General features: G+C 44.4%; 1 protein-coding gene across 3 annotated transcripts in view; it reads left to right on the forward strand.

Annotated features, from left to right (window-relative positions):
* The window catches only part of DYNC2H1 (dynein cytoplasmic 2 heavy chain 1), a 352,996-nt gene that overhangs the window by 326,121 nt on the left and 8,270 nt on the right, over window positions 1-18,605 (forward strand). For all 3 annotated transcript variants that reach the window (XM_053308090.1, XM_053308091.1, XM_053308092.1), the window contains 3 exons: window positions 2,433-2,522; window positions 14,024-14,133; window positions 16,700-16,781. In XM_053308090.1, coding sequence (XP_053164065.1) covers window positions 2,433-2,522; window positions 14,024-14,133; window positions 16,700-16,781 — 282 coding nt within the window. The remainder of the gene's footprint in view (window positions 1-2,432; window positions 2,523-14,023; window positions 14,134-16,699; window positions 16,782-18,605) is intronic.

Genomic DNA, 18,605 nt, shown 5'->3' on the forward strand with positions numbered 1-18,605 from the left:
ATGATGTCTAAGCCAGGGGTTCACAACTTTTGCCATTGCAGGGACAGGTCATCCACATGGGACTACAGGAGACAAAAGGAGGGGTGTGGGGAACACACCTGTCAATCTATTGACATCCCCAGGAATCTTAGTTGCTTCTCTCTTTCTTGTAACCATGATCCATGGTTTTGCACTTTTTTAAATGCAGTGATGATAAATCTCAACAATTCTGAACAGTAGGCTGATTTGTTTGGGCTACGGCTCACTCCAGTTCAGTTAAATGAACATTTGAAGCTGTTCCATAGTACTAATGCAGTTTAATTTTAATTTTTTACATTTTATATTCCACTCTTCCTCCAAGGAGCCCAGAGCAGTGTACTGCATACTTAGGTTTCTCCTCACAACAACCCTGTGAAGTAGGTTAGGCTGAGAGAAGTGAATGGCCCAGAGTAACCCAGCTAGTATCATGGCTGAATGGGGATTTGAACTCGGGTCTCCCTGGTCCTAGTCCAGCACTCTAACCACTACACCACACTGGCTCATTGGTCATTCTCTTCACTCTTTCAACTTGTTTATGTGGGGCTTCAGGGGCAAAACAGAGGGTTGGGTGGCAGTGCCCCAAGGGTGGTGCACCCAGATTCCAAACAGGGCAAAGGGCTGATTTCTTAGGAATTTTTGAGGTTTATGCATCTTTAAGATTTTCCCCCATAGGGAATAATGGAGGTTTCAGCAGCCCCATAACTCCACCTGGGGGGCACTGGAATGGCCTGAAGAAATCCAACCCCCTGGGTTTCTAACCCATTGGGGGTACTGGGCTTTGTTGTTTCTGCGGTGTTGAGTTTAGAGTCTCTGGTAGCAAATGAGATTTTTAATGAAAAACCATGAATCCACTCTCATATGCTACCAGGGAATCTACTCTCAGAACACCTCTAGAACAAAACCCTGTACTTCATGGGTTCGTAACCCATGTGGGTGGTTGGCACCCTATGTGCACTACACTGCCACTTGCTCTGGGCCACCCCAGTGCCCCTCAAGTGGAGTTATGGTACTGCAGAAACCTCCATTATACCCTACAAGGAAAATCTGAAAGACATGTAACTTCATTAATTCTTTAAAAATCAGCCCTTTGCCAAATTCCTCTGAAAAAATTGTAGGTAGCTTCCTTGCACCAACTGGGCAATACCACCAACCACACTCCACTCTGGGCCACCCTTTCCCCCCACCCCGTGTGAGGCTATACTTTTCCTGAAACCTCCATCATACCCTATGGAGAAAATCTGAATGACGCGCAAACTTCAAAAATTAACCAAAAATCAGCAGTTTGCCCAATTCCTTTGAAATTTTTGTGGTAGCTTCCACTCATTGGGCACTATTACCCCCACCCACTCTTTTGACCACATGACTCATTTTTAAAATCTGAATTAATTCGGATTCAGATTTGGATTAATTCGGATACAAAACAAAACTGGGGTGATTCGGAAGGCTTAATTTCGGACAAAATACAAAATGGGATTGATTTGGATTTGGTACAAATCGAAACAGAAAAAATACAAAATGCACAACCCTAGTCTATGTGTGCAGCTTGCTTATGTGGGAGCTTGGCATACACACTGAAGTGCCAAAAGACTTCTTGGGAGGCGCTCCTTGTCTGCATGCCTATCTTGTTATACTACACATTCTTTCAAAATATTGTTCAAAGAAAGAACCACAATAGTGATAGTGAGATATTGTGTCCAGTTACTGTTAGAGAAGGGTGAATCTTTTCTCCCACTCACTTATCTTCATGATTTGCTTGGAATAAGCCAAGATGGAATCTAAAAAGAAAATTCATGAAATAGCTCTGCTTATTCCAAGCCAAACTGCAGTATATCAGACCCAACTGCATCTCTGCTTGGGGGTCTGACCCCTGCTCAACTCGCCCACTTTAAAAAGAAAACTCACCCATCTAAAAAGAAAATCGAGGAAATAGCTCTGCGTATTCTAAGCCAAGCTGAGTTATATCAGACCCAACTCCATCCCTCCTTGGGAGTCTGGCCCCTGCTCAACTCTCCCTTTCACTTATCTTTATCTTGCTGCTGCAGCTCCAGGTGTGTGTGTGTGGCTTTCCTATAACATCACAGCAGCTGAAGAAGGTGGAAGCCATAATTTATATAATTATACATAATTATGAGGAAAGACTCTTGCTCGCCAACCACTACCAGAGCCACAGCAGCAAGGTAAAGCGGCGGGGGGGGGGAGGTTTGGAGGCAAGTAAGTGAGCTGATTGTAGGGATGTACAAAAGGGCTGAGTTATTCTACAACTCAGGTGAAAATCCAAGACGAACGAGGGAACAGGTTTCCAATGTTCGCCTCTTATTTGAGCTGGAAATTACAAGTTGTCAAGGTTCATTTTCTAAGCCAAGGAATAACAAAGCTTTATGAAATTTCAGCTTCTTACTATGTATTTATTCCAGTGCCCCTTAATATGGCAAAGCAAGTGGGAAGGTCCAGAAGATCCTTTACAATATCTCAGAGCCGTTGTAGCACGGGCGCTTGCTATTCAGGTACAGTTTAATATTTCACTAACAATCAGCGTTTTAATGACCTAAAGTGATGTGTGTTTATTTTGTTTGTTTTTTCATATTCCTATCCCACCTTAGTCATGCTCAGTTACAAGCTCTGCCATCGCAAGGAGCAGGTAGACTAGCTGCACTCAAGGCTTGCCTTGCAGCACAGTTGGCAGGGAGGGGGATAAGGATGCAATGTTGCAGAACCCTCAGGGACATTTTTTTTACAAGCAAACAGGGCTTTTGTGGGTAGAGGAGAGAAGCTGAATTTGCATTCTTATCCCTGCATTATCCCTTATCCACACTCTGCATTTGGAGACAATCCTTGAGTGCAGCTAGTCAAGCTGGGTTTTGCCAGGGCAGAGCTCTTGCTCCGCCCTCCTAAGGTTGCAGTCAGTGCCATTGAACTTAAATCAGGCATGACTGACTTGTCTCACTGATGTCAGTCGTGCTTATGACTAACTAGTCTGGGTGGTCTCTTCTCTTCTAGGTAAAGGTAAAATTTGCTGCCGAGTCGGTGTCAACTCCTGGTGCCCACAGAGCCCTGTGGTTGTCTTTGGTAGAATACAGGAGGGGTTTACCATTGCCATCTCCCATGCAGTATGAAATGATGCCTTTCAGCATCTTTATATATCGCTGCTGCCCGACATAGGTGTTTCCCATAGTCTGGGAAATGTACAGCAGGGACTCGAACCTGCAACCTCTGGCTTGCAAATAAGTCATTTTCCCGCTGTGCCATTAGGTGGCTCTCCTCTATCCTGATTTAATTCATTATCTAAGAAGACATACTGAATATTCAGGAGCATAGCATGTTGTCCAGCATGCAATAGCAATGGCACACAAATACTTTTAGAATTAAAATACTATTATTAATTTTTCAGTTCTTTTGTTTCCCATAGAGTGCTCTTGTATTCAAGCAACAGATGGCTGACTTTACACTTTTAGCAATAGGGCAATGTATCATACTAGATTAAATCTGCACATTTAAGAAAATGAAACACATTTGTACATCGGTTTGTATTTTTATGCTCACATTTGTGTAAAACATCCAATACATTGCCCACATTGATTGTAGAACTTCCTAATTTTAATATTCCTTTGCTTAATTTTTCAGAAGGTTATTATTATTACCTTAGCAGTATATTTATATCCCACTTTTCAACAAACAGTTCCCAGAGCGGTTTATATAACAAAAGGAATAGGAAAATGGTTCCCTGTCCCAAAGCGGCTCACAATCCAAATTAAACACATCCAGGCTATGAGTTCTGCCAGCAGAACTAACTTTTCCACTTGAGTGAGGAGTGGAGCGGATATTTTTATGATCCCTTTGAATCTTTCTGTGTCCCCACAGAATCTGCTCCTGCTGGTTCCCCATCCCTCAGGGATATAGCGCAGAAGGAAGGAGGGGATCTGCAAAAATCACCTCCTCCCTTTTTGAGTGGAAGTCTGGAAGCTATTCAAAGAAGCCACCAGCAATGGCCATTAGGAGGGGTACTATACTGGGTAGAAAGGGAGCAGTTGCTGTCCTCCTGCTAAATATAAGAACCCCACCACTTAAAAGCTATCTTTTTGTCCAGTTAGCAGATATTAGTATGGTCACAGTGAGTGTGTGTGTGTGTGTGTGTGTGTGTGTGTGTGTGTGTGTGTGTGTGTGCTTCTGCTTCTGCTTCTGCATCATAGCACAAAGACATTAGTACCTTTTTTGATGAAAAAATTGTTCTTTCAGAGGGGCTGATATTTTGTTTAGAATATTTTCCCCAGTTCACAATACTGGTTTTCGTCTTATCTGTAACTCATCGTTTGTTTGTTTTTAACTCTATTTACTAATTATTTTTCCAAGGAATTTTGCAAAAATGAAGAAATATTTTAGCTGGTATTTTGATACATGGATATATACATTGAAGGAAATATACAACACTCTATTCTAGATTTTAAAAGAAATCGATAACATTGCTCAAACTTAGTGAAGAAGATGTGTATACTGAACCTCATCCTTTTAAAAAAGAAAGCAGTGCTGTACTTGTGTGCAAACATCTACTCTCTGGTACTAACAAATGCCTCAATATACTATCAAAACAAAGATACACCCATGGCACATCCTTTGATAAATACTATAGTCAAAAGGTTATTATTGCCAGCTCCTAAATTCATTCCCTTAATAGCCTCCCTAGAATTGTCTGTAGATTATGCATATTGTATTAGGAAGGTCTATAATAAAAAGTGTTTTAATTTCATTCTTCAGTGTAGAATAGCTTTACCCTTGGGAACACACAATGAGATGAAGAATGCACTAGCAAATTAACATTTCAGCCTGTCATATTGCCATGGATTATTAGATACATTAGGCCACTCCATAGGCATGAAACTTTATTAAACTTGGGGAAGCTCTGTAACAATAATGCTTTGTATATATTAGAGATTAGTAGAGTTATTTTAGCCATGTTTGCATTACAAAGAGAATAACTTACATTGTTATATGTTCTGTTATATGTTCATATAACAGAATCCAGTCCAGAATCCAGTGTCCATTTCTGGAAACAGAGCCTCCTCCAGATTGAAGACAGATTTAAACTTCTGACTTCAAAGGGCTTGGGGAAGTAAAATTCCTCAACCAGCCCTTTTTCTTAGGCATGAAGCAGAGCCTGTTTGGAACTCCTCTGAGTCCTCTTATCTTCTGACTATATTTCTTCTTCTTCATTATCTTTAATCCTTAACTGAACAGAGTATAATACAAAAACTTATATATGATTGTTACTCATGAGAAAACAATGATCATTTTTCATTAAAAATTATATTCCAGTGATTAATACTACAGGTGGCCCTCGTGATCCTCAGTCCCGGCACCCATGGTTTCGCATATCTTCGGTCAGGCAATGGGGACCCGACTTCGTTGTTTGCAGATACAAAAATAGTTTGAAATCGCCTATCCACAGTTCCTGGGTGGCCAGAAATGACCTCCAAGGTCATTTCTGGCCACTATTTTGCTGAATAGAGCCATGTTGTGGCTCCTTATTTTAAGAAAATAAATCCCCACGATTTTTCACAGAAAATCGGTAGAATTAGGGTTTGGGATGGATTACTGCCATTCACTCAAGGGAGCTATTCACACGAGCAGAAAACAGGGTGACCCCCTGCAAACAACTTTAACTCTGTTTCAAGTCTCACAGCAAACACACGTACATGTGGTGAAGCCTCGGCAGCGAACAGGAGAGACTGACGACCAACTTTTACAGGGTTCTTCAGGGCAGTCAGCCACAGCTTGCAATGTTGGTCCTCCAGCCCCCTGAGTGGCCAGGGGGGATCACATGACCCAAGGAGACCACTCTGAGGGCTCCAAGCTGCAGTCCTGCTTTGCAGCACTCTGATTGGTAGCCTCAGTTAACCCTTTCCTGGCAACTGCAGCACTGTCAAAGGCACTGAACTCCATCCTGATGCCCAAAACTCCCTGCCCACAACAAGGCAAGGACTGGAGAGAGAAGCTGCAGCTGCCAGCCAGCCCCAAGGGAAGAGACACACACACACCTCAACGCACTCTCCAGATCCAGGAGGGACACAGCAGATGCCCCCTGGAGCAATTGCCAGATGCCAGTGAGAGTAGTTGCCAGATTCCTCCATAAGTAGCCCAGGCACAAGGCACACTCCGTACACTGTACAGCAGCGTGGTTTGGGAAGGCAGAAGGGGGAATCCTTCCCCTCGCCCCCTCACCCTCCCTGCAGCTGTGGCCTCCGCGGCACCCACCCCTCACCCCACTGTATAGCGTGTGTAGAAGGTAAAAGGGAGAACCCCTCTTGCCTCCCCAGTACTTCCGTAGCCAAGCGGCAACTCTGCCTCCCTATCAATTCGCCACTGCCACCCCTTGTCAGCCTCCCAAATAACATGACAGTCAATCTGCAACCCATTTGGGGCCTCTGTGCGTGCACAGAGGCCATTTGTATTACCAGGCGAGTGGGTGTAGGAGGGTGAGCATGTGGGGGAGGGTGTCCCCATCACCTACCTGCCCTGATGCTGCCACTTGCCACTCTTGCAGTGCCAACAGGGTGGGAGAGGGAGTGGGAAAGTGTTGCCCACACCTGCCCACCCTCATTGGCACTGCTACCCTCTGCATCCTGATGATGGTGCAGAGGGTGGGCAGGTGGGTGCAGTGTCACATCCAGGCAAATTGAGCACCTGGACTGCCACCTCTGTGGTCTACCAGCCCAGTCTGGAAGCAAGTGCGACAGTGGGCCGAACCGCTGGGAGCCTCTGGAGGTAGGATGTGCGGTGGGGCCTGTTGCACTTTGGGAAGGGGCTCTCCTGCCTCCGGGAAGGTTGGCCGGCTGTCCCACCCGCTCCCTGCCTGTTGGAGACCTTGTCGGACCCACCTGGAGCAGACGCCGTCTGCTTGGGAAGGAGGAGAGCGCTGGCAAGACTTCGCTCTGCTTCTTGCCCTGCCTTTCCCTGGATTTTGAGCAGGGCAGGGGCTTGATTCTTGGGCTGCTCCTTCAGCGCCTTTGCTGAGCGCATCTCTAGCTGATTCCTTTTGAACCGGCTCCCAGCAGCAGCAGCTATAGCAGCAGCACTCCCTCCCCACCCCCCGGCACCAGGAAGGGGAGAGCAGCAGCCCCATCCCTGGTGCAGTTTCCACCTGGCAAGGGTTCTGTTGCCCTTGCCTTGGCAGTGACGGGGTGGGGGTGGATGGATTGGGAAGCATCTCCTCTGAGGCAGCAGATGGAAGGAGGAACCGGAAGAGCCCAGAGCGGTGTACTACATACTTAAGTTCCTCCTCACAACAACCCTGTGAAGTAGGTTAGGCTGAGAGAGAAGTGACTGGCCCAGAGTCACCCAGCAAGTATCATGGCTGAATGGGGATTGGAACTCGGGTCTCCCTGGTCCTAGTCCAGCACTCTAACCACTACACCACGCTGCAAGCAAGGGCAGCTGCAAGCAAGGGCAGAGACACTCCTGCTTTTGTCCAGTGACTTGCAGGGGACAGGAAGGAGCACAAAAATCCTGCTGGGTGACTCTGGGCCAGTCACTTCACTCTCAGCCTGACCTACTTCACAGGGTTATTGTGAGGAGGAACCTGAGTATGTAGTACACTGTTCTGGGCTACTTGGAGGAAGAGCAGAATATCTATATTATTAATTCTCCAAGACGGGCCATGCGTGGGGACATGGTAGAAAGGAGGCAATTAGCTGACAGGGCGAGAGAGTCCTGGAACAGCACGGAGTTTTGCGGGGTGGCTGGAAAGCAGTTTGACAGTTGGCTCAGGGGCGCCGTGAAGCAGCAGGGAGCTCAGAGGCTGGAGGCGGCTTCGGGAGCTTGACAACTGGCTCTGGGGGCTGCAGGCGGCAAGTGGTTGGCTGAGCTGTGCCGTGAAGCGGCAGGGAGCTCGGAGGCTGTCGAGCGAGTGGGCAACAGTCCCTGGCAGTGGCAGGGGGAAGTAAGGACTGTGAGACAGAGATAGAAAGACGGAGGACAGAGAGCCCGAGCAAGAGACTTGTGGGGGGTGGCGAGAGCAAGCGAGAGCATTGTGGGGGGCGGCGAGAGCGAGCGAGAGCATTGTGGGGGACGGCGAGAGCGAGTGAGAGCGTTGTGGGGGCGGCAAGAGCAGTGTGGGGGTGACAAGAGTGAGAGAGAGTGTTGTGGGGGGCAGCGAGAGCAAGTGAGAGAGTTGTGGGGGTGGCGAGAGTGAGCGAGAGCATTGTGGGGGTGGCAAGAGCAAGCAAGAGAGTTGTGGGGCAGTGAGAGTGGGTGAGAGAGTTGTGGGGGTGGGATCCCACAGGTTCAGTGCACGACCGCACAGATGCTCTGTTCAGGGTCAGCTAGTAAAATGTAAAATGAATGAATAGTATGACATATGTGTCTGTGCAACTATTCCTCTTAGGGGATGGGGCTGCTATAGGAAAAAAGGTTTGCGCTCCCTGCCTGGCATCTCCAGGTCGGGCTGAGTGGGAATCCTGCCGGAGAGCCTCGGGACTCCACTGCCAATCTGTGTAGACAGTACTAAGCTGGATGGACCAATGGTCTGACTCAGTGGAAGGCAGCTTCCTATGTTCATATTTTCCCTTGGGCTCATTTGCAAGGTGCCTGCCACTTTAAGGAAGTTTGTGTGAGTGCTCAGAGCTGTTACCGGATGGGCTTTTGCCAAGTGTTAAACTGCTTGCTTTGCAGCCCACTCTGGTACGCAGGCTCTATGGTAGTTCCGTATAGGCAGCCATCTGCAGCGTTCTGAGGCTTCACACGAGTACTGGGAGGGGGTAGGCAACCTCCCCTGCTTTCTAAACCTGGTTTTAGAGGAGAGGCTGGGAACTGGGTGACTCTCTTTTGACAGAGCCCTGTTTGAGAGCTTGCTGAGGTTTCACACGGTAGTGCTAACCCTGCCTTCAGCCCTCAATCCCTGTTTTTGCTGGTCGTGAGAATAGACTCAAGGTCTTGTTATCTGTGGTTTTGTTATCCGTGGTTTTAGGCAAGAACAGAACCCCCGTGGATAATGAGAGCCACCTGTACTACTGTTACTACACATATACCACTTTTCAATTGAAGTTTCATAGGAACATAGGAAGCTGCCATATACTGAGTCAGACCCTTGGTCCATCTAGCTCAGTATTGTCTTCACAGGCTGGCAGCAGCTTCTCCAAGGTTGCAGGCAGGAATCTCTTTCAGCCCTATCTTGGAGAAGCCAGGGAGGGAATTTGGAACCTTCTGCTCATCCCAGAGCGGCTCCATCCCCTGAAGGGGAACTTCCCATAGTGCTCACACTTCTAGTCTCCCATTCATAAGTTTACATAGAATAATAACGATAATGGTTCCCTGTTCCCAAAATACTCACAGTCCAAGAAGAAACAGAAGAGAGACACTAGCCACAGCCACTGTAGAAATGTTGTGCTGTGGCTGAACAGGGCCAGTTGCTCTCTCCCTGATAAGGGAATCACTACATTGAAAGGGGCCTCTTTGCCCAGGTAGCAGTGGACCAAAGATCAACAAATGAAATCTGTCTTTCCAGAAATCGATCTGATTGTATTCCTCTTTTTCTTTTATAGTAGGTGGATGACATGCTACACAGGTTTAGGAGGGCAGAGCAAGATCTCCATCCTTGCAAGGACCTAACTAACTGCACAGGAGGTTTCCTTTGCAACTGCAGTGTGCAGGGAAGGGGAGATTGAATCAATTTTTGCTTCTTCCCCCCACCCCAAAACCCTCTTTGCATCCAGGAATATGTCTCTGACATTTGTCCCCATGGACATATTCTTAGGTGTGTAGAGGACTTTTGTGGGGAGGGGAGAGAATAAAAAATCGCCCCCTCCTCCCCGTGCATTGCAGCTGAGGCAAACCTTGGGACAAAGCCCTTCTAAACCTGCACAGAATGTCAGCTATTACATTTACCGTATTTTCTGGTAGAAAGGCTGCATCGGCGTAAAAACCACACCACTGAAAAAGAGCTGACATTTTAAAAATCACATCAGAAATGACACATTGGCGTAAAGGCCACAGCTAAAGCACCTTCAGGCAGGGGGAGAGCAAGGGGCCAAAATGCCCACGCGTGGAGCGCAAACAGCATTCCATGGGAAATGGAAAGGCAGGGGGAGCATGCAAACCCAGGGCCAGGAAGGCCCAACTGTGTTGTTGCCGCTCCTCTTCTGCTGCCTCCGTTCCTTCCAGGCCCTCTCAACCACTTGGAGCCTGTTGTTTGGTCGAAGGGTCCTGCTGAGCTGCCACTGCACCTCCTTCCCTCGCCCCTTAATTCTGACTTAAAGGCTGCATTGGCATAAAGGCTGTAGGTGCCTTCGAGTAACTTTTTAAAACTTATGTGCTGCAGCCTTTCTACCAGAAAAGACAGTAGTTCATGGTAGTGTCCAAAACTCTTTGCACCAATCCAAAATAGGTAGTGCTATGGGAGATTTCAAACATGAGGCAATACACATTCTAATGGAAGTCAGTAAGCAAATCACTAATTCTAAGGTTTTCTTCACTATGTGGGGTGGGACCAATCTCACATGTCCTGCCCACCTGATTTGTCACCCTCCCAGCCAGGCAACAAGGTAGGAAGAACCCATCTAGGTGTTCAAGTGCTGACTAAACTGTATGGAATATTGCTCTGAGGAATTGTTCCACAGCTGTACTCTGTACTTTTTAAAATTAGCTCTCAATCTTTTCAGTGCAAGTTGCACAGGAAAAGCTCTCAATACTTTCTGCCTTGGGTATAAATGTGTAATATAACAGGATATCAAAAAGCAAGATACTTGCATTAAACAAAATATAGTACTGTAAAAATTGTACTTTCAAACATCAAGCTCCAAGCTAAGCCCTTAGACTTTATTAAACACAAATTACAAAATAATTACTTTGGCATCCATGAAGACAAAATGTGATTGTCAATCATTGTAATCTCTTAGAATTTGATTGAATATAAATGCTTGCCCATAACTTTCTTGAAGAATTGAATTAAATGTTTATTTAAAGGCACTGCTAAAATGAACTTATTAAACAAATTACAAAATGGCACCATGACTACTTAGATAATGAACAATTTGCAAAATTCCATCCTTTTTATAGGAAACTGCAATTACTGCCATGCTATAAGAGGAACTGTTGTTAAATCATCAAAAGAATCATGCAGAGATGACCAATATATTTCTAATGAATACCGAAAGGGAGAGAAAGTCCAAATCAGTCCTAATTGTCTGGGATGAACATTCATAATATGTGTTGTGACACATTTAAAGGTCACCTGATTAAATGGCTGTGTGGGGGAGGAAAAAGTAGCAACATGTTTTGACACTGTGACCGAAAAACAAATTACAATTTATTTAGTGAGATTATAGTTTTAGCGGCTTTTCCAACTACAGTTCAGTGTTATGAAATCAGCAGTGTTTGACAAAGACAAATGTTTCTATATGAAGCTACCCAGTTTGTCACAGTCAGCTCCTCACACTTTGCCATATGAATCAAGCAGCCCACACAATAGATGGTTCAAAAGAGGTGACGGAATGAACTAGTGAGCCATTGAAACAGGCCTTTTTTTCACACTGGCCCAAAAGATGCCAGCTGGCCTCAGCTGAGAAGTGGAGACACTTAAACACAAGAGACTGGCTGCATGGGATGGGCAACCTGTTGCCTCCAACAAGGAAGTCTATGCCTCAGAAAAGAGGCATAATATCCTCTGCACTCAATGGGTAGATGAAGACTTTTTTGCACCTTTTAAAAGTGTTGATTCTCTTTATTTAGCAGGGGGAGAGCAACTGGCCCTATCCATCCCCAGCACAGCATCCCTCCAGTGGCTGTTGCTGGTGTTTCTTTTTTAGATTGTTGGCCCTTTGGGGACAGGGAGCCATTTTATTTTTTTATTTACATCTCTGTACACCTCTTTGGGAACTTGAGTTGAAAAACAGTGTATAAGTATTCATCATGTTCATATATATTCAGACAGTTGTTTGGGGGCTTGAGGGCTTTTCGTCAGGCTGTTTATGGAAGACTGCAGAGTGCTAGAGAAGAACAAATCCATTTGACAACAGAAGTTGGAGCCAAGATTGTGCTTCTCTTTCATTTCATCTCAAATGTCTGTCGTCAAGACAGACTAAGATGTTCAGTACTGACAGAAGATATGTAACTCGTACTTCCTTGTTTTTCACACTTCTGGTGCAACATGAGAAATGGGGACTTGCATCTCACCATGGTGAAATGCATGAATTCAGGCATCTGGAGTATAACACCTTAAGCTGCCAAGGCTGTAGGGGTTTCACATTATGACTATCTGATGATCCCTTGAGGGATCATAATATATAGGTAGATTGCACTTTAATAAAAAAAAATATTGCCCTTTAGGATTCAAATATTTTGCTTTTGGAGAATACAGTGTTAGTTAATGGGCCTGTTTTGAGGCACATCATGCATTGTGTTAGGCTAGAGAGAAATGTCCATAGCAATATCAATTTTTAACAAGGGGTGTGCGTGCATGCTGATTATATCTATTTATGAAAGCTGTGTGACCATACAGTTGTTTTATTTCATTTCTGATCTGAGGAATGATGTGAGGAATGGGCTTCTGGCATGAGAAACATTGTGAAGCAGCCTCCGTATGTTGGCCATTTCTAACCCTGCTAACTGGGCAAGGAGGCACCTTTCAAAAGTTAAAGAGGTCATCCACACAATCAAAAACGGTGTTCTACCCAGGTTTGGGAGCTGTGTGTGCTCTCAGTTTTCGGTTGTGTAGAAGCAAAGTAGGAGGGAAAGCTACCTAGATTTTCCTCCTAACTTGTTTCTACACAATCACTTCTACTCAGTTTTCTTTGAACAGTGCTTCTACACAACCGAAAATAGGAAGCACACGCAGCTCCCAAACCCAGGTAGAACACAGCATTTGATTGTGTGAATGACCTCAGAGTTTATCTGTTCTGGCCTTTAGTCACACTCCATACTTTCAAAGTAAACTATTGAATCAGCTTCAAAATACTAAATGGGGCTCATGGTGATCTTTTTGTTATTGTGATTGACAAAAAAATGTCAAAAAGAATATGACAAAATGAGACAAAAATGAATATTCTTCTTAAGGACGTCTGTAAATATGTGTAAAAGCATTTACCGTATCATTTGTTTCTGACTAAAGTCTGTACAAAGTGATTGGCACCTTTGGCGTAGTGATCCGCTGTCAACAGAAGCTTTTTCCACAAGCTGAGGAAGAGTCACACTTACGCAAAGACCCCTTTGCTTGAGTGCAGCCCTCCTTCCATCAGGGTGCTTTCCAGACAAAATGCCTCCGTTCAGGCAAGTCGCATTCGAAACGTAAACAGCAGGGGGAGCAGTCTCACGGAAACTAACCTGAAAAAACAGCAACTTTCTCACGCCAGATACACGACGTCCTAGTTCTATATCACAGCGATTAAATTAGAAACAAGGCATTGGAAATGTGAGCGGCACCCTGCTGTCTGCGTAAGGACTGTGGTGTCACAACACAGGAAATGTGGAAGCACACTTCGGAGATACAACGTGACACTGTTGCAGGGTCTAATCTGGAAAGCGCCCAGGAAGAGGGAGCAGGGTGGATTGCTTTAAATCACTAAGGAATATCATTTATTTAGATCAAAATTTTCAATTCATTTCTTTAGATACTTCCTGAATAAAAATACCTATTAATTGGCAGGTATAGCCTTCAATTATGTCCTAAGTTGTTCCACAGAGGACGGCAGATCTGTTTGCTTAAATAGGGACCAATTTGCTTCAATCCTCCTCCTCCTTTCAGCCCCCTGTGCCCCCCCCCAAAATCTGGGTTTTTTAAAACAAAATTAAAATCTGTTTTTATCCACTCTGAGCAATATTTTCTGTTGACGATGCTAAAGGTTTAGATTCCACCCAAAGATGATTTCAGTGAGAGATGTGTTTGTGTGCGTGCGTGCATACAAGTCTGTACAGGATCTTTGTCCAAATGTGACAGCTGACACGTGTTCAAAATTCACGGCAATTTACAACAAACGGATGAGATAGTTTTCTGAATGAACATGCATTGCTGTTCTTTTTGTAGAACTGGGTAAGTAAAGCAGAAAAGCAGACTTTGCTCTCAGACACCCTCGACCTCTCAGAACTCTTCCATCCAGACACATTTCTGAATGCCCTACGACAGGAGACTGCAAGGTAGGTAAAACTACAATTTTCTGAGGCTCTTAATGCTATTATCTTGTTTTTATTGATTTCTAAGTGCCTCACTTTCATTCTTCAGAGGAAGGAAAATCAGATGAAGAACCAGCATAGCAGATGTGCATAACATGTTAGCTACTGGCCCAATGCAGTCCACCAAGATGTATGGCAGCACACTATAAAACACCTGTTTTTGCTACCTTCCTGGAACTGCAAAAACAAGACAGGAAGGATATCAGGCACCCCATAGACCACAATGCATTGCTAGTGGATGGCATTGAACTTGGTGGGTTGCAAGTTGTGCATTCCTACTATAAAGTGATCTGAAGGCTTTTTCTGGAATACAGTCCTAGTGTTCCCTTAGGCAGGGCATTGTCTTAGATAGGATACATCCGAAGCTGCCTTATACAAGGTCAGACCATTGGTCCATCTAGATCAGTACTGCCTACATTGACAGTGGCTCTCCACAGTTTCAGATGGAGTTTTCCCAGCCCTGCCTGAAGATGTAAGGGTTGAACCTGGGAACGTCTGCATTTATTTACTTATTTGTTTATTTATTTATTCAATTTCTATACCGCCCTTCCAAAAATGGCTCAGGGCGGTTTACACAGAGAAATAATAAATAAATAACTTGGATCCCTGTCCCCAAAGGGCTCACAATCTAAAAAGAAACACAAGATAGACCCCAGCAACAGTCACTGGAGGTACTGTGCTGGGGGTGGATAAGGCCAGTTATTTGCATGCAAGGCAAATGTTCTTCCACTAAGCTATGGTCTGTCCCAAACATCTTTATGCAGAGGTCTGTGTTGTAATGGATGGATCCAGATTAAAACAAAACAAAACTTCTAACAATCAAAAAGTTTGAATTATGAACGTGTGTGTGTATGTGAAAGAGAGAGAGAGAGAATTGGCCCCATAGCAGGGAATGTGGATGGAAGCAGAAGGAAGATTTTAGTCAATACCTTATGGGTGCTATAGCCAAATCAGAAAATGAGGTCAAGGAAGATCACAGAATCCAAATTGCAGATACAGAATATAGACACAGACTGGATACAAGGTAGAAACAGAAATTCCAGTCAAGTACAAGTGTCAGCAAACAGAGCACTCCTAACCACATTTACTTGGAAGGAAGTTTGATTCATTTCACTTGAACCTATTTAGATGTAAGTATAAATAAGCTCTTTATATATTCTTTGAAGTCAAGTATATCTTAACTGAAGTTGTGTTTAATAAAGCCACAGTGCTTTTTAAAAAGAAAGAGAAGAGGGGAACCATTTGGGGAGCAGTGTTTCTCCACTTCAAATCATCTCCTCACAAAGCAATTCTAAATGTCAGTGCTGACACCCAAAATGGTGTGCAGCTTTTGAACCCCTTATGATTGCAGCAGAGTGTCAAAAATAAAAAGAACCACACAATAGACTACCAAGATATTGACAAGGCAAAAGAAAGAAACTGAAATGCAAGAAGAAGCAAAGATGGACTCTCCTGAATAAGCCAGGTTTCATATGATACCCTGGGTATCAGAACCTAATGTGTAGAGTTGGTAGACAGTTGGCCAGCATGCAACTCTGAAAAAATCTCTGGCCAATGAAAAGAAAGGTCATCCATATTTGATTTAAAATGGAAATATAGTTACTTTGGTATCCATAGTTGCAATTCCCCTATCTGACAACAGTAGGTCTGATATTATGCAGGCCAAGTTCTCACTTTCTCCACTAATGGTTACTGGCAGAAATGTCAAAATTTCTGATAATTGGAGCCAGAGCACCAAAGAACAGTGGAATGAGAAGAATTCTAGGGGGGCTGGTTTAAGTGATGCCAGAATATAAGGAACACTATGAAGAGAATTTGAAAAAAGCCCACATGCTGCTTTGCTTCTTGGAGAAAGTGTTATCTTAAGCAGAGACATGTAAATCAGAACTTTGGATCAATAAGATGGTCTACTAAATTGAAAGTTTGCTTAGTCAGAGAACACCATGTAACTGTACTATACCCTCTTATATTCTTATTCACAGTGAAAGAATATTGCTTGAAATAATACTATCATATTGTTTTTTCAGTGCCAAAAATATTCCTTTATTTTATGGAGTGCTGCATTTTCCCTTATTCCAAAACCTTTTTAAAAAAAGTTTCCTTAATTGATGGATTATCTACTCTTTTGTTAATTTAGTTAGTTCCTTCATACATTAGTCAAAGCATTTTTACTCTTCTCTTCAGCTGACAAGCTCACATAAACATCAATAAAGCTAACAAATCCTTAAAACAATAATGGCCATGACAGGCAGTGCTCCGTTGACGGCAGGGACTTGTTGGGGCTGCTGCACAATTTCAAAGGCAGCCTCGATGGCGCAGTAATGGGGCTGCTACAGAATGCCTTAAACCTGCTGTGGAAGCCATTTTAAGGCATTCTGCACCAGCCCCATTATTGCACCATTTCCGCCGCAACCCTGACAGGTCCCTGCCATCAACAGAGCGCCTCCCATGATGTCAACTACTGTTTTCAAATTCTAACATTTCTAGTGGGAAAAAGCATTTAGATTTTGTTTTTCTTTCTCTCTTCTAGGGTGATGGGCTGTTCAGTGGATAGCCTCAAATTTACAGCGTCATGGAAGGGTCCGATACAAGGAGCAAAGCTCCAAGTTCAGGTACTATGCACATTCCAGTTTCATTCATAGTCAGGGTGTCTGGCGCTGGTAACAGGAGCAAGGGGATTTGTTGTCCCTTATAGATGGCTGGGTCTGTGATGATTTTAAGTCTGTGATGAGAATTGACACCATTACAAGTGTCCCTTTCAGCTGTTAAGTCTTCTAATATGATTTTACCATTGGATCTTTAAAGGTTACCTGATAAACTTTGGGGTCATTTCTGGAAGACAATTTGAAGTGCAGCTGCTCTTTTAATCAGGCGCTGTGAAACAAAGTCTACAGCTTGGTCCAGAGGGATTACCATCCCTGAAATGGATGATTAATTCATCAGATGACCTCAAGGCATGATTAGGGAAGCAGTTCTTCCCTACTAAGGCTATTATGAATCCTTGATTCAAAATCAATTTGTACATAATTACATATTTCTTAATGACATTTAGAATTGCTTGGACAGAAGCTCTTACCTGCCAGTCTTATGTCCATATGCAAATGTACTGACTGATCTGTCAGCCCACTTATGCCTCTTGTGGCATATTAAATTGCTGTGGGAGACTGGGGAGGAAGAAATGTTAAAAAGGACATTTTGACAATACTATGAATTCAGTTAAGACAGAGGAGAAATTCTCTAGAGAAAATGTATCAAAGGAATATAGTTGGTGGCTGTTTATTTTTTAAAAAATAGACACCACAAGAGGTGCTGCATTAAAAAAAAGCTTGAGCCATCCACATGAGGTGTTGCATTATACAAAGCTTGACTTTATATACAAATATGAGAAGCCATACAAACAGATCGGGCTCTCTGCAACTGAGCGAACACCATGGATCTAGCTTCCTGGTGGCTTGTTCCCTGCATGATGACTAGGGATGTGCAAAAAATTTCGGGCACAGAACGATCTGTGCCCGAAACAAGCAATTTTGGGTTATTCGGGGCTGAACCGAATCACCCCCGATGTCCCCCGATATTTTTCGGGCCCGAGCCGAATCACCCGAATTCCGGGCCCGAAAAATTCAGGTGATTCGGTTCATGGTTGATTTTGGGGGATTTTTTGAAGTTTTAGTGACTTTGGGGCAGTTTGGGGGCATAGCATGGGATCTGGGCAAAAAGAGTGGGGTGGGGTGGTAGTGCCTAATGGTTGCAGGCTACCACCCCAATTTCAGGGGGATCGGGCAAAGGGCTGATTTTCTGAGGTGTGAATTCTCATTCTATCATAGCAAATGAGATTTTTTTCAATTAAACAACTCTCATGACCCCACTTTCACTTTTTCACACTCTCAATTACTATGAATATGAGGAAGTAGTCAATTTAGCACACTTCACCTTATGAAGACAAACCTCAGAAATTCACCAAAATTCACCCCTCTGCCCAATCACTCTGAAATTGGGGACGGGTGGTAGCCTCCACCCATTAGGCACTATCTACCAGCCCACCCCACTCCTTTGGGGCAGATCTACTTTCTGCCCCCAATCTGCCCCAAAGACACCAAAATTTCAAATATTCCCAAAAAATCAGCCCTCTGCCCAATCCCCCTGAAATTGGGGTGGTAGCCTCCACCCATTAGGCACTACCACACCACACCACTGTTCTGCCCCAGGTCCCACTTTCTGCCCCAATCTGCCCCAAAGACATGAAAACTTCAGAAATTTCCCAAAAATCAGCCCTTTGCCCAATCCCCCTGAAATTGGGGTGGTAGCCTCCACCCATTGGGCACTACCACCCCACCCCAAAATTTTGCCCCTGGGCCCCTTCCCCCCCGATTCGGATTCGGATTCAGATTAAATCCGAATCCAAACTGAATCAAGGGTGATTCGGGTGGCCCATATTC

This window comes from Hemicordylus capensis, chromosome 3, assembly GCF_027244095.1.
Source record: "Hemicordylus capensis ecotype Gifberg chromosome 3, rHemCap1.1.pri, whole genome shotgun sequence".
In the NCBI taxonomy this organism is placed as follows: Eukaryota; Metazoa; Chordata; class Lepidosauria; order Squamata; family Cordylidae; genus Hemicordylus; species Hemicordylus capensis.